This window comes from Schistocerca cancellata, chromosome 10, assembly GCF_023864275.1.
Source record: "Schistocerca cancellata isolate TAMUIC-IGC-003103 chromosome 10, iqSchCanc2.1, whole genome shotgun sequence".
NCBI lineage: Eukaryota > Metazoa > Arthropoda > Insecta > Orthoptera > Acrididae > Schistocerca > Schistocerca cancellata.
Genome location: NC_064635.1, coordinates 89,886,645 through 89,901,620, shown reverse-complemented (window position 1 = coordinate 89,901,620; position 14,976 = coordinate 89,886,645). Strand labels below are relative to the sequence as shown.

Sequence of the window (14,976 nt, the reverse complement as noted above, 5' to 3'; positions counted from 1 at the left end):
TGGTAGTTTTCAGTGACACAAAAATACCATTATTGCACCATTAACCATTTCTTTGTACTGCTACTCTTAACTGGTAAGGTAATGCGCTACATAAGAATTTTATCCTATACTAAAACTGCTTGTATTGATATAAATGTTTGACCTATGGTTTTATTATTAGATCAGAATGACAACTAAGCATGATGATATATCTGCTTGTAAAATCTGTATATAGGCTGCAGTAATAGATTAATACTTTGTTGTGTGATATCTCATACAATGAGAAACAATCACTACTTTTAAAGGTACACACGTCAAAAAAGTTTTGCGTCACCTCAGCTGCAAGAGTCTGGAACCTGTACAGAAAATTGGAATAGATATCAACATAATCATCATTTCTGCCCTTTTAATTGCTCATGAAAACCACACACTGCATGTTGCATCCCCATACAGCGAGACCAACACAGGTGGTGGTCCAGATTGCTGCACACACCAGTACCTCTTAATACCCAATAGCACATCCTCTTGATTAATGCATACCTGTATTTGTTATGACATACTATCTCCAAGTTCATCAAGGCACTGTTGGTTCAAGTTGTCCCACTCTTCAACGGCAATTCGGCATAGATCCCTCAGAGTGGTTGGTAGGTCACATTGTCCATAAACAGCCCTTTTCAATCTATCCTAGGCATGTTTGATAGGGTTCATGTCTGTAGAACGTGCTGGTACCTCTAGTTGAGCAATGAAGGAAGTCATTCACAAGATGTGCACATTGGGGGCATGAATTGTCATCCATGAAGACAAATGCCTCACCAATATGCTGCCAATATGGTTGCACCATCAGCCGGAGGATGGCATTCACGCATCGTATAGCCATTTGGCACCTTCCATGGCCACCAGTGGCATGCGTCGGCCCCACATAATGCCAACCCAAAACAGCAGGGAACCTCCACCTTGCTGCAATTGCTGGACAGTATGTCTAAGGCATTCAGCCTGACCGGATTGCCTCCAAACATGTCTCCAACAATTGTCTTGAAAGCATATGCAACACACACTGGTGAAGAGAACATGATGCCAATCATGAGCGGTCCATTCGGCACGTTTTTGGGCCCATCTGTACAGCACTGCATAGTGTCGTGATTGCAAAGATGGACCTCGCCATGGATGTTGAGAGTGAAGTTGCGCATCATGAAGCCTATTGCGCACAGTTTCAGTCATACCATGATGTCCTGTGGCTGCAGGAAAAGCATTATTCAACATGATGGCATTGCTTTCAGGGTTCCTCCCAGCCACAATCTGTAGTAGCCCTCGGGCGGCCTGAGTGAGGCATGTCATAGACCGTTCCTGTCTCTGTACCTTCTCCATGTCTGAGCAACATTGATTTGGTTCACCCCAGGACAGCTGGACACTTGCCTTGTTGAGAGCCCTTCCTGGCACAAATTAACAATGCAGACATGATCAAACCGTGGTATTGACCGTCTAGGCATGGTTGAACTACAGACAACACGAGCCATGTACCTTCTTCCTGGTGGAATGAGTGGAACTGATTGGCTGTTGGACCACTATGTCTAATAGGGGCTGCTCATGCATGATTGTTTGCATCTTTGGGCAGGTTTAGTGATATCTCTGAACAGTCAAAGGAACTGTATCTGTGACACGATACCCACAGTCAATGTCTATCTTCAGGAGTTCTGCCGAATTGGGGTGATGCAAAACTTTTTTTGGTGTGTGCAATTTAGGAAACATTTCTTTTTTTCACTTTTAGAGGAAAATAATAGGTGCAGATGTTTCTTGAGGTCATTTTGCTAGATTGTTATGTAGTATACTTTATTGGCAGGTCAAATAAATACTAGTATAATCCCATCAATCTGCGTGATGTGGGAGAGATTCTAAACTATTTGAGAATCTCAGCAATAAAAATATTATCTGCAGTGAAATAGAACAAGCAGATGATCTTGATTTAGTCCACCTTCCATCACGTAATGGAAATGATTCTGAGTGTGATGATGCTCTAGTAACAATGAAAGAATTGTTAGTTACAGTGACATTGGTAAAGGAGCTCTTTTGGAGCCAATGGAAGAAAAAGCCACTTCAGAAGGAAACAGAAATGATGTAATTGTGCAGCCTATGATAGAAAGCAACAACAGAGATAAGAACACAGAAGAACTATAAAAGAAATATAAAACAATACTGTCTAAGTGAATACCAAAGGGACTGAAAAGCATTAATGTTGGCAGTCGAGTAGATTACACCGGTAATAGACCAGAACCTTTTCTTGTGATTAAAATGAAGCAGTCTCAAATGACGCATGCAGAGAAGGAAAAATTTACGGAGTACATTTGGAAAGAGACAGTGAAATATGCTGCCTAGAAAGGTTATTTAGAATTTCAACTATCAGTTGATGAGCTATAGCAATATTTTGCAATTCTTACTCTTTCTGGTAACAATCCAGTCTCTTTTAAAAGAATGTATTTGGAGGCAGGGCAGATACTTGCATTTATCTTTTAGTAATTCATTCAGTAAAAACACGTTTGAATAAATCCACCACTTTCTGCATTTCAACAATAACACAACTATTGATCCAAGTAATAAAGCTTACATAATTGATCCACTTTTGAAACACCTCAACATCATGTTTCTGCAACTTGTTCAGCCACTAGAACATTCGTTCTCTTTCAATGAATCCATAGAACGTTACTATGGTCATAACAGGATGAAACAATTCATAAGGGGAAAACCCATTCGCTATGGTTACAAGTTATGGTGCCTTGCAACATCTGAGAGCTATGTTGTGAAGTTCAGTCCTTACTATGGCACTGGTGACAGAGAAGAAGGAAAAAGATTGGGAACTTCAATTACAGAAAATTTTTGTCTATGTTTTCTTTTTCCTAGTTCTGTTTTCTTTGTTGATAACTATTACAACTTTCTACCGCTCTTGTAACAACTATACAAGCATGAATTATACTGCACTGACACTACCCAGAGAGACAGTATTGAGAAAATACCTATGAAAAATTTAAAAAAGGAATCTTGTGGATCTTGTGTTCTTCAAGATGAACACCTCACACAGCTAAGGTGGCATCACAACAGCCAAGTGACATTAGCAACAAATCTGCAAATCAGCGATGGTCTTATCAAAGGGACCTGCAAGTGATGTAGTAAAGTAGAAAGGAAACATGTAACCAGGCCTCAACCAACCTTCGAACAACTCTTCAACAGAGGGAGGAGGTGTTGATCTTTTTGACAAACCGAGAGGTCCCGTATAGAACCAGGATCTCCTCCGAGAAATGGTACTGGCCTCTTGTTAGATTCTGCCATGACGGTAGCCTCAAAAATGTGGGTGCTCTGTAGAAAAGTGACTAATGTAAGTTTGTTGTTCAGATGAAGTGTTGTACCATCCCTACTGGCATCACCAGTAATGGATAAACCTCAAAGGCCCATGCGAAAATCCACAAAAGGTGTACCAAAAGACATCCACAGTGACAACATTGGACACTTCATGTACAGAATTTTAGCTCAGAGGAGATGTAAAAATTGTGGAAAATGCACAAAATGTAATGATGGTCTTCACCCAGATTCTTGTTTTTTTTTTTTGTGCACATAAACATTGTGCAAAATGTAGAACAAATCACTGATTTAATGTGATGTTGGACTTTGTCAAGTTTGTTTTTATTTTCCTAATACTATTAACCACTGAATTGTAAATTGGAAAAACAGTAATTTGTCAGTTTATATGAATAAAATTAGGTCTAATATTGTTTTCTTTCTGTATAAAAAATTACATTGTGCTATTGAACTGTAAATGTTAATGCCCATTGTATATTTTATCATACATGAAATAAAACAATGTAAAAATTTAAAAATTACCAGTTTAGACATCAATACATGCTGCTACCCTTAAAAGAACTTCTTTGTCTTAATCTTATCAAAATCAAAAACAAAAAATAGTTTTGGGTATTAATGGATAATATAGATGACACATTTCAATTACACTGAATAAAAGATTTTACTTCAAGACATGTATTTTGCTAGTGAAATCTGTGGCAGAACATCAGCCAACTGAGTCCTCTAGTCTGTAAATAAAATTCTGCAAACTACAGATCTTTAGCTCTCCATCTCAGAACCCACTGGCAGAAGCATAACTTGGAAAGGTCATCTCACGGCTCAAGAGCTCACACAGGCTGCTCCAGGAAAACTGTCCATGCGAGAGCAAGCTTTATGCCTCTAGAAGCCCCTGTACTTCACACACTTGCCGCAGATCACTTTCACCCAATGTAAACACTCACACCTGTGTTTATGGTGTGCAAACTGTGAGGAGTCTACTTCAACCACTTATCCTTGTCACAAATGATAACATATCTGCAAGTTATTGGAAGGGCCTGGTGAACACTGTTTCAGACAGAGTACAGTGGTGAAGATTTCACTCAATGTGCAGAAAATGATTCAGGCAAGAAAATTACCCAGATTCTGAGCTAGCAACATGATCCCACAACGAGGCAGTTATCTGCAGGATAGTGAGTAATCAACTAAGCAGTCAACAGCGATCTGATGCAATTGTGCTGTTGAATGCTTCGAGTGGGTCATTACTGTGGGGTAACAGTTGTATTCGGCAACAGAGATATATAATGAAAAGTTTAGTTTACTGTAACTTTATTTTATCACTGTTTCATTAAACACAGAATAAACTGAGACTTTGCTCATACACACCTACCTAGGTATGATAAAAACAATTTATCTGCATAAGATAAAAACAGCTACTCTTTGTACATGTACAAAGTGCATCCTGCATACACACATGTGTAAAAAGCAGCCCTCCCACCCACAGGTTAATATAAAGCTTGACCTTCACTGTTGTACACAGCTGTCAGCAAAACAACAGAGTGCAGGGACCACAGGGAACACAACTCACCTCAAAGTCATCCTCGCTCACTGATTCATCACCTTCCTCATCCTCTGTCTTCTCAACATGGAATACACTAGGCTCAAGAAATTCTTCTGAAGATGAACATTCCTGGAACAGTTTTAAAACATGCTTTATCAGGGAAGAGAAATGAAACGCAGATAAGGGAATATAGTGAAAATAAATTAGTTGACACTCAGGGAATTGTATCAGCAAATGAGATACAAAAAGTGGTATATGCATTTTACTCTTTGTCAGCAAAATAACTGATGGTGTCGTGTGATCCACAAATTCAACAGGGTGGCAGGGGGGAGGGGGAGGGGGGGGGGGGAATATAACAACTTTGGCACAAATAGTGCCCTCCAACATACACTGCTTGGTGGCTAGCAGAGTATATATGTAGATGTAGGTGACAAAAGTCATGGGATATTGAAATGAACATATATATAAAGCGGTAGTATCACACAGAGAAGGTATAAAAGGCAGTGCAATGCTAGAGCTGTCATTTGTATTCAGATCAGTCATGTGAAAAGGTTTCCGATGTGATAGTGGCCACACAATGTGAATTAACAGATTGTGAATTCAGAATGGTAGTTGGAGCTAGACACGTGGGACATTCTAATATGGGAATTCAATATTTTGAGAGCCAAAGTATCAAGAATGCGCTGAGAATATTAAATTTCAGGCATTAACTCTCACAATGGACAACACTGTGACTGATGGCCTTAAATAAAGACTGAGAGCAGCATTTATGCAGAGTTGTCAGTGCCAACACTGCACAAAATAACCAAAGAAATCAATGTCATACATAAGTCAAACACATCTATTATGATAGTATGGTGAAATTTGGTGTTGCGGGCTATGGCAGCAGACAACCAACATGAGTGCCTTTGCTAATAGTACAACATTGCCTACAGTGCCTCTCTTGGGCTCATAACCACATAGTTTGAACCATACAGATCTGGAAAACTGTGGCCTGATCACACGAATCCCAATTTCAGTTGGTAAGAGGCGATGTTAGAGTTTGGGTGTGGCACAGACTCCACAAAGCCAATGGACTCTAGTTGTTGGTAAGACGCTGTGCAAGCTGGTGGTGACTCTATAATGGTGTGGGCTGTGTTACATGGAATGGCCTGGATCCTCTGGTTCACCTGCGCTGATCATTGACTGAAAATGGTTACGTTTGGCTATTTGGAGACCATTTACAGTTATTCATGGACTTCACATTCCCAAACAACAATGGAATTTTTACAGATGACAATGTGCCATGTCACTCCGCCACAATCATACAAGATTGGCTTGAAGAACATTCTAGACAATTTGAGCAAATTATTTGGACACTCAGATTTCCAAACATGAATCTCATCGAACATTTTTTGAGCATAATCGAGAAATTAGCTCGTGCACAAAATCCTGCACTGGCGACACTTTCACAATTATGGACAGCTCCAGAGGTAGCATGGCTCAATATCTCTGCAACCAATGTCCAGTAATTTGTCGAGTCCCTGCAGCACTGAGTTGCTGCACTACACTGGGCAAAAGAAGATCCGACATATCCTCTGAAGTATCCCATGTCTTATATCACCTCAGTGTAAAATTTAGACTCACTACAATGTGAAAAAGACTTCTGATAATGAAGAATCTGTTTATGTCTAATATAATTTTAAGTATTAGGAAGTCTTCTCTGAAAGTGTTTGTCTGGAGGAGCAACAAAACATGGTCAATAAACAGTTAGGACAAGAAGTGTATTCGAGACTAAGTGCTACACAAGAATGTTGATAATTAGATGAGTAAATTGAATAAAGAACAGGTCATAATGAACAAAATTGCAGAAAAAAGTGATTTGTGACACAACTTGACTAACAGAAGGGCTAATCTGATAGAATGCATCCAGATATAGCAATGTGACATCATTTTGGTAATGGAGGGAAGTAATGAGCAAACAAGGTGCAGAGGGAGACATAGGCATGCGAGGAATAATCAGGTTGCGATGCATGTAAGTTGCAGGAATTATGCAGAGATGAAGATGCTTGTACAGGATAGACTAGCATGGAGAGCTGCATCAAACCAGTCTTCGGACTGATAACCACCTTAACACACAACAAGACAAGAGAATGGGTACAACAAACTTTCTGGCAAAATCACAGAGAAACACTCCAACAACCTCCTATTATTGGCATCAGTCTAAGAAATGCAGATACAAAAATAATTACAGCTATGATCATAGTAGTGAACAAGCATTGTATCAGTATAAATGTATACTGTACATGTAGACAAAAAATTCAGTCCAGCAAATAACACACTGCAATAATCAACAACAACTAAAGTTCATTTAACATTGTTTCACATGGAAATGAATTAAATGTCACACCACAGAAAATGGTGCTTTGTTCACCATGCCACACAGTACTAAACAGTCAAAGTGCACATCTGGGAAGGCTGACCATCTTACAAAAAATACAGAACATAGTATATACATCACGGAACTGGCAACATATTGATAATTAATAGATTTACACAGTGGCAGATATCACAGCAGAGATGGTGGCTGCTGCCTCCTCTATTCACGGATGGATTGCTTGTTTCAGAGTGCCTCTGCAGTTCAGTGTAGTTTGGGATGGACAGTTTGACCCTTGTCTGTTCAAGACTTTTGCTGCACTGTTGGGCACAGAGAGGATTAGAACTACAGAATATGGAATGATTTCATCATGTGAAGGCATCATAACATTTGTTACAATTCACAGCACTGGAAGGAAACACTACCCATCATTCTGCTGGGCATCCAAACACCTATACAGAAGGATCTGGGAGCAATGATAGCTGAGCTGGTATACAGACAACTAATCTGACTACTGGGCATATTCTTCGACAGCACTCCAACTGACATTATTGAACCATCGGCCTTCGTTACTAAGCTGCAGTTGCACGTATGGCAACTGCTTCCAGTAGCAATGAGCACACATCAATCTCACTATGTAAAATATTTTTTCACCATCTGTCATGCACCACACAGTGGTCTGCAGAGTATAGAGGTAGATGTAGAGAGGAAAGGGTCACAACAAGGATTAAAATCAGGGTGAAAGGATATCAACAGTAAGATTTGCAAATGACATTGTTACACTCAGTGAAAGAGAGTAAGAAGTACAAGAACTATTGAATGGAATGAACAATATGAGTACAGAGTAAACTGAAGAAAGACAGAAGTAATGAGAAGTAGCAGAAATGAGATCAGCCGTACTCTTAATTTAAAATGGAGACCAAGAAGTCAATGAAGTGAAGGAATTCTGCTACTTCAACACCAAAATAATACCAGAGGGATGAAGCAAGGTGGACAAAAGGCAGACTACCACAGGTGAAGAGAGCACTCCTGATCAAAAGAAGTCTATTAGTACCAAACATTGGCCTTAATCTGTGTAAGGAATTTCTGAAGATACAGGTCTGTAGCACAGGACTTTATGTATATGAATCATGGACTGTGGGAAAATTAGAAAAGAAGAGAACTGAAGCATATGGGATGTGGTGCTACAAAAGAATGTAAAAAATTAGGTGGACTGGTAAGATAACGAATTTGGAGATTCCCTGAAGTATCAGTAAGGAGAGGAGCATACCCGCTTACATCTACTTGATGTCAACAAATAAACCTATTACCTTTATTCCAAGTTAAAAGTTCAAAGAAAGCTTTATTATCGTAGCCAAATATATTTTTTATGATGAGACCAGCAAGCTGCTGAGAAACATGAGGGTATAATACTTCAAGCAGAGGTGAAGGAAACAATGAAAGACAATGCGCCACATCTTCAAACTACACTGAAGCAATTTTCCATGTCAGAAGGAAATGTCAAGTGTTGTCAAATGTTGTGCTCAAGGCAGTTTGCTTCCATGTACAAATACAGACACCAGGCATCAGCTTTAACACTACAGTCAAGTGCTGATGGACTGGTGAAATAATCTCTCAGAAGGGAATTCTGAAATTATAACACTGCCCCCCCCTTTTTTTTTTTTTTGTAAAACTTTCAACAGTGCATGGTCTCAGAGCTGTTGCTGTATTTTGTCCAACTGATTAGATAACATAGCCAGGTTATGGCAACCAGGCTTCATGCCTGGGTGACTTTTATGGGGGCACAGTTACATGATAAGTGGTGGGGGAATAGAAACGAAAAAGATGAAAAGGGGATATGATAAAAGGAGAACTAAAAGTAGAAGGAGAAGCTAAACAATTGGAGTGTACTGTAACAGGAAGAGGCTAAAGATGTAAGGAAAGAAATGGTAATTATCTTCAGAATGAATGTGCCAAGCAATAGTTCTAGAAGATATACCTTTTTGTGTTGTGTAGTTTGGTGTACTCTTCATTGGTCTTTTTAATCATTTTTGCACAGCAAATACATTACAATATTGAACAACTAAATTTCTATGATATACCATAAACATTCAAAAGTGATCATATATACTTACAACATAACATTTTTATCAGCGCAGACAACAGTAATAATGCTGTTAGTCAATCAGTTCTATTTACACAGCCTGCAAGAAATTCTACCATTTTACAATTTAAAATGTCCTGACAAATTTTCTACTGTCATTGTATACTGAGGTGATAACAGTCATGAGATACCTCTTAATATCCTGTTGGACCTCCTTTTGCCCAGCGTAATGGAGCAACTCAATGTGGGATGGACTCAACAAGCCGTTGGATGTCCCCTGCAGAAATACAGAGCTATTGTGCCTCCATGGCCATCCATGATTGCATAAGTGTTGCCATTGCTGGATTTTGTACACAAACTAACCTCTCAATTATGTACCTTGAATGTTTGATGGGATTCATGTCGGGGATCATTGGTGGTCAACTCATTTGCTTGAGTTGTCCAGAATGTTCTTCAAACCAACTGCACACAATTGTGGCATGATGTAGTGTCATCCATAAAAATTCCATCACTGAATGGCCACAAATGGTCTCCAAGTAGCCGAACATAACTGTTTCCAGTCAATGATTGGTTCACTTGGACGAGAGCATCCAGCCCATTTCATGTAAACACAGCCCATATCATTATGGAGCCACCAACAGCTTGCAGAGTGCCTTGTTGATAATCTGGGTCCATGGCTTCATGCACTCTGCACCACACTTAAACCATACCATCATCTGTTACCATCTGAAATGGGACCCATCTGACTAGGCCACAGTTTGCCAGTCATTTACGATCAAACCAATATGGCCACAAGCCCAGAAGAAGCATTTCATGCTGTTAGTAAAGGGACTGGCAATCAGTCATCTGCTGCCATAGCCCATTAACACCAAATTTCCCCACACTGTCCAAATAGATACATTTGTTGTATGTCCCACACTGTCTTCTATGGTTATTTCACACAGTGCTGCTTGTCTGTCAGCACTGATAAGTCTATGCAAAAGTTGCTGCTGTCAGTCATTAAGTGCAGGCCATTAGCCAATGCATTGTCCATGGTGAGAGGCAAAGATTGAAATTTCATATTCTCGGCATACTCTTGACACTGTCGCTCTGACTACTGAATTCCCTAACAATTTCCAAAATGAAATGTCCCATGCATCTAGCTCCAACTACCATTCCATATTCAAAGTTGCCTAATTCTCACTTTGCAGCCATAATCACGTCAGAAACATTTTCACAAGTGTCACCTGTAATGTAATCGACTGTCAGAGATACGGTTTATCTGAAGCGAAAAGTACAATGCCCACAGTACAGAGTTAGGTAATTTCATTATAGTATTATGTTGCCAGAAAATGTGTTTAGTTTATTTAATTATGAATATGTCCGTTTATGATAAATAATGAACTTGTTTAAGATGTTAAAGGAGTTTATAAGGTCAGTAGACCAAAGAAGATAGGAAGTGGGAATGTCTGCAATTTCCAGGCACATGTTGGCTTGCCCGCCACTTCTTTTTCAGTCTTGAAGGCAGACAGACGTGTCTGTGACAAGTGTAGTATAATGGATTTAGATTATCAATGTTGATAGTGAAAATGTACAAATAAATATTATTTTTAGCTGAAAGTATTTCAGATCCAGTGGAGTTTATTTTAAACAGAAGAAAACCCAAAGCCATGCTTGATATTGGAAAGATTATTTTGCAGACAAAACTATGAAAACCCCCTAGACAAACTAGATCTGCACTGTGTAATTCTTCAGCAGTTACCAAAAAAATAATTCTTGCTGAAATTGTGCTGGAGCTGGTGGTATTATTCCCATTCAGAAACACGTGGTGAGAGTGTTGTCCTACCACAATATACCGTGTAATATTCCACAAACAATTATTCAGTTATCTAAGAAACGAGTAAGATACCAACCAGTACAATATGGTGGCGACGTCCAGGATTATTGAAAAAGTTATCGAAATAAATTACAACTGAGAGTGCAAAGAAAAACAGAATTCGCACATCCTGGATGAAAATGTTCAAGAAAGTTGTATGCTGATACCTTCAAGACAACGGAGTGCAGTTACTGGAGCAATAATAACGGCACAATAAGTCAAGAAAGAAGAAAAAAGTGTAAAGTGTTTTGCAACAAAAAAGCAATATTCCTATAAGTGTAGTGTTTCAGTGTTGTGAATTCCATCAGGCACCAATCAACATAGAAGATATTATAAGATAAGAAAACCAGTAAACTGTGAGTAAGAAAATTTAGTATCCTTTAGCAAAGATACATTTATTGTGTTTGTTTATTCCTGTGTAAAAAGATGATGATTGTAAAAGAGGAAAGCATTGGTGATGGTATCGCCAGTGCTAGTACCGATGTAAATTTATCATACGAAAGTGAATGCAACATGAATAATCTGGATCCTGTATAGAAAGTTGAAACTCATACTGAAAGACAGGATGAAGTTAAAGACATGTTATCAACAATAATGAATTATATAGAGGGAAAATTTAAGGCAACTGATGACACTAACAGACAAAATAGGGAAGTTTAGGAAATATTAAAGGCAGACTCGGTGCTAATGAGATACATTTGGAACAAATGGAGAAAAATAGTGAGATTCATTTTAATCAAATTGGGCAGCTCAGTTAGACCAGAATCTTAAGGACATCAGTGATAGATTTGAAAAACAGTTCAAAGAATATGAAAAGAAAAATGATGATCACTTTCAAAAAGTACAAGCAAAAATTTCCAGTTTGGGTCGTAATATGGTTAAGATCACGGGTAAGATCAATTATGTCAGAAGAAAGGTTAAAAATGTAGATGCAAAAGTAAAGAATCTGAAAACTGAAATTAGCACAGGTAGAGAGAAAATTCACAATTCATTTAAAGTTGTGCATGCAGATATCAAACATGTAGAAGATACAGTATCTGATCATATTTCTATTGCAGACAATAAAATTGTTCAAGTAGAAGGCAAATTTCAACAAAAGATAGGAATCATTAATGAAAAAAATAGATGTAAATAAGCAAATAAGCAAAGACGAAGTCAAGAGTTTAGAAAATAGTATTAGTGACAGACATCACTAAGGAACTTGAAAGTGTTAGCAGCAATATGGTCACCAATAGTTTGGCGAACAATATTGACACTATGTGGTGCAACATTCCAGTAAAAAAACTTTTCAGATGAGAGCAGTATGCATCCGGTAGATTTCCTGCAACATTGCAAAGATAACTTTTTTTCAAATATGAATGACAATTTGAAAATTAAATTTGTGACAAGACTTCTAGAAGGTGAAGCATTGTCATGGATTAACCGTGATTGTATTGAGGGAATAGCTTTTGCAGAGTTTGAGGAGAGGTTCCTAAGTAAATTCTGGTCAGAGACAGAACAAGCTAGAATAAAAAGTGAATTCTTGATTAGACCTGGTTATAAACATGAGTTTGGCAGCATGAAGCAATTTTGCAAAAATCAGTTAAGAAAACTCTCTCACCTAAACAAGCCTTTTGATGAACTCACTCAAATCAATGCACTAAAAAGAAGGCTACCATATGAATTACAATGGTAGCTAGCTTATGGACCTGATGACACAATAGATCAGTTTTTGAAGTATGTAGACAAACTAGACAGAATTATTGAAAAAACAGGTAAACCACCACACCATAGTCAAAACCATTTCCAAAAGACAGGACATATAAATTGGGGAAACACACAGCATGATAAAAAGGAACCACACAATTTTGGAAGTAATGATTCTCATCAGAGAAATCACCAGTACAACTTCAAGGGATCACAAGGAAACAATTTCCATTACAAGGGTCAATATGGATATAATCATAATAAATTTGTTAACAGACACTCTGCAAATAACCCAAAGGAGTGGCATAATCATAATGGTATGTGGAGAACTGAACAGACAACTATACAGGAGTTAGTAAACTGAATAGGGCTCCATTGGCTGTCCACAAATGGAAAGGGCCAACCCAAACAGTCAAACTAAACAGAAAAATACCAGTGGCATAATGAGTAATTATTTTAAAGAGAAGTGTTATCCCATTAGTGTGGTATCTGTTAGAAATAATATATGTCATACAAATAAACCAGAAACAAAAGGTAAGTTATTTAAAGACACTGATTTCTTAGAGAACTGTGAAGAAGAATTAAACTTAGATTTATTCTATGAGTGGAATGAGAAGGGCACCTTTCTGGAAAATAGTTGTTCAAATGATCTGAGTGTGCTAGGAATTAGAGACCTTATGGAAGAGACTGGTGGGCTAGGAATGAAAATTGCACCTAGTAAAGATGATTTAAATGTGTATCTGCATACTGAAGGTAAGGGAGCAGAGGATGTTGATTGGGAAGAAAATGAGATTGAGGATAGTAGTGAAGAAAGATGTTTTATTGGTGCAAATGAGGAGTTGGAAGTTTTAGGAATTACTAATATAAAACAGGATAGTAATGAAGTTAGCAAGGTACACAGGAACACAGTTGACAATTTGAATGATAAGGATGCCAGAATTTTAGCCAATGAGCTATTTCATCTTAATACATGTAAAAAAACCAATGAGAGGCAACTGACAGCAGATAATCTTAACGGCATTAGGGGAGAATATGATGAAATGTCAGATAGTGAGCAATTTTTGTTTAACTTATGAATTTTAACACTAATGCCATTAAGGATGATGAAAATTTCAGAAAGGTAACACTTGATATATATGAAACTTTGCATCCAGAATGGTAGCATAGAATTAAGTGCCAAATAGCACAAATATAAAGGAGACACACACAATAGCACAAATGAATGTAGTTGGATTAATGAAATACTCAGGAATAGTAATCAGGCCAAAGAAAATGCAATTAGGGTAATAACAGCAAATAACTCTGGTAGTAATGATACAGGTAAGGACACTAGAAATGGATACGGATTTAGTGAAATTGAAGAGGACTTATTACATGAGAATATTAATAAAAAATTGACTTTGTTGTAACCAGTCTGTTTATTGATGTACAGTCAAGATCATGGAAAGGAAAGTGTTTAGTGGACACAGGAAGTCAAGTATCTGGGATATCAGAATCATTAAGTAAAAAACTGAAAACTAATAAGGATTATGTTGAGTTACCTGTAGTAGGAATTAAAATAAGAGGTGCTACTGGGAGGCACAGTAAATCAGTAAGGAGTCAGGCTTTTATTACTTTTGAAATTGAAGGAGTATCATGGTCACATGGGTGTCTCGTTATTCCTGATCCTGCAGAGGATTTTATCCTTGGCATGTCTTGGATAACAAAAGTAAGTGCAGCATTTGATTGGGTAGGACAGAAATTAATAATGACTCTACCAAATGGTGAAGTCATTGCTAAAAAACTTTTTTTAAATCAAATGTGTCATGTATGAATAAGACTGTGAACAGTATTGAACTTAAAAAAGAAGGTAAGTACATTGGAAGCCATCTCTCAGATTTTGATAAAGATGAGATAGAGTTTGAAAATTTGGTAAATGAAAAAGTAGCCGAAGCTACACAACTAACTGAGAACCAAAAACAGTATTCAGCAACATACCAGGTAAAGTACTTGGATACCAATGTACTTTGCAGTTGAAGCCCATGAACCTTTCTTTACAAAACCGTACAGTATTCCAATCTTGAAATGGGTAGTAGTGGAGAAAGAATTACAAAAGATGGAAGTGTGTGAAATCATTGAGAGGAGTATAAGCCATA

The 14,976-nt window shown here is 37.9% G+C and overlaps 1 protein-coding gene across 7 annotated transcripts in view; it reads right to left on the bottom strand.

Moving 5' to 3' along the window:
- LOC126106537 (zinc finger protein 239-like) overlaps positions 1-14,976 on the bottom strand; it is a 376,855-nt gene that overhangs the window by 237,917 nt on the left and 123,962 nt on the right. For all 7 annotated transcript variants that reach the window (XM_049912877.1, XM_049912874.1, XM_049912876.1 and 4 more), the window contains exon 7: positions 4,889-4,990. In XM_049912877.1, coding sequence (XP_049768834.1) covers positions 4,889-4,990 — 102 coding nt within the window. The remainder of the gene's footprint in view (positions 1-4,888; positions 4,991-14,976) is intronic.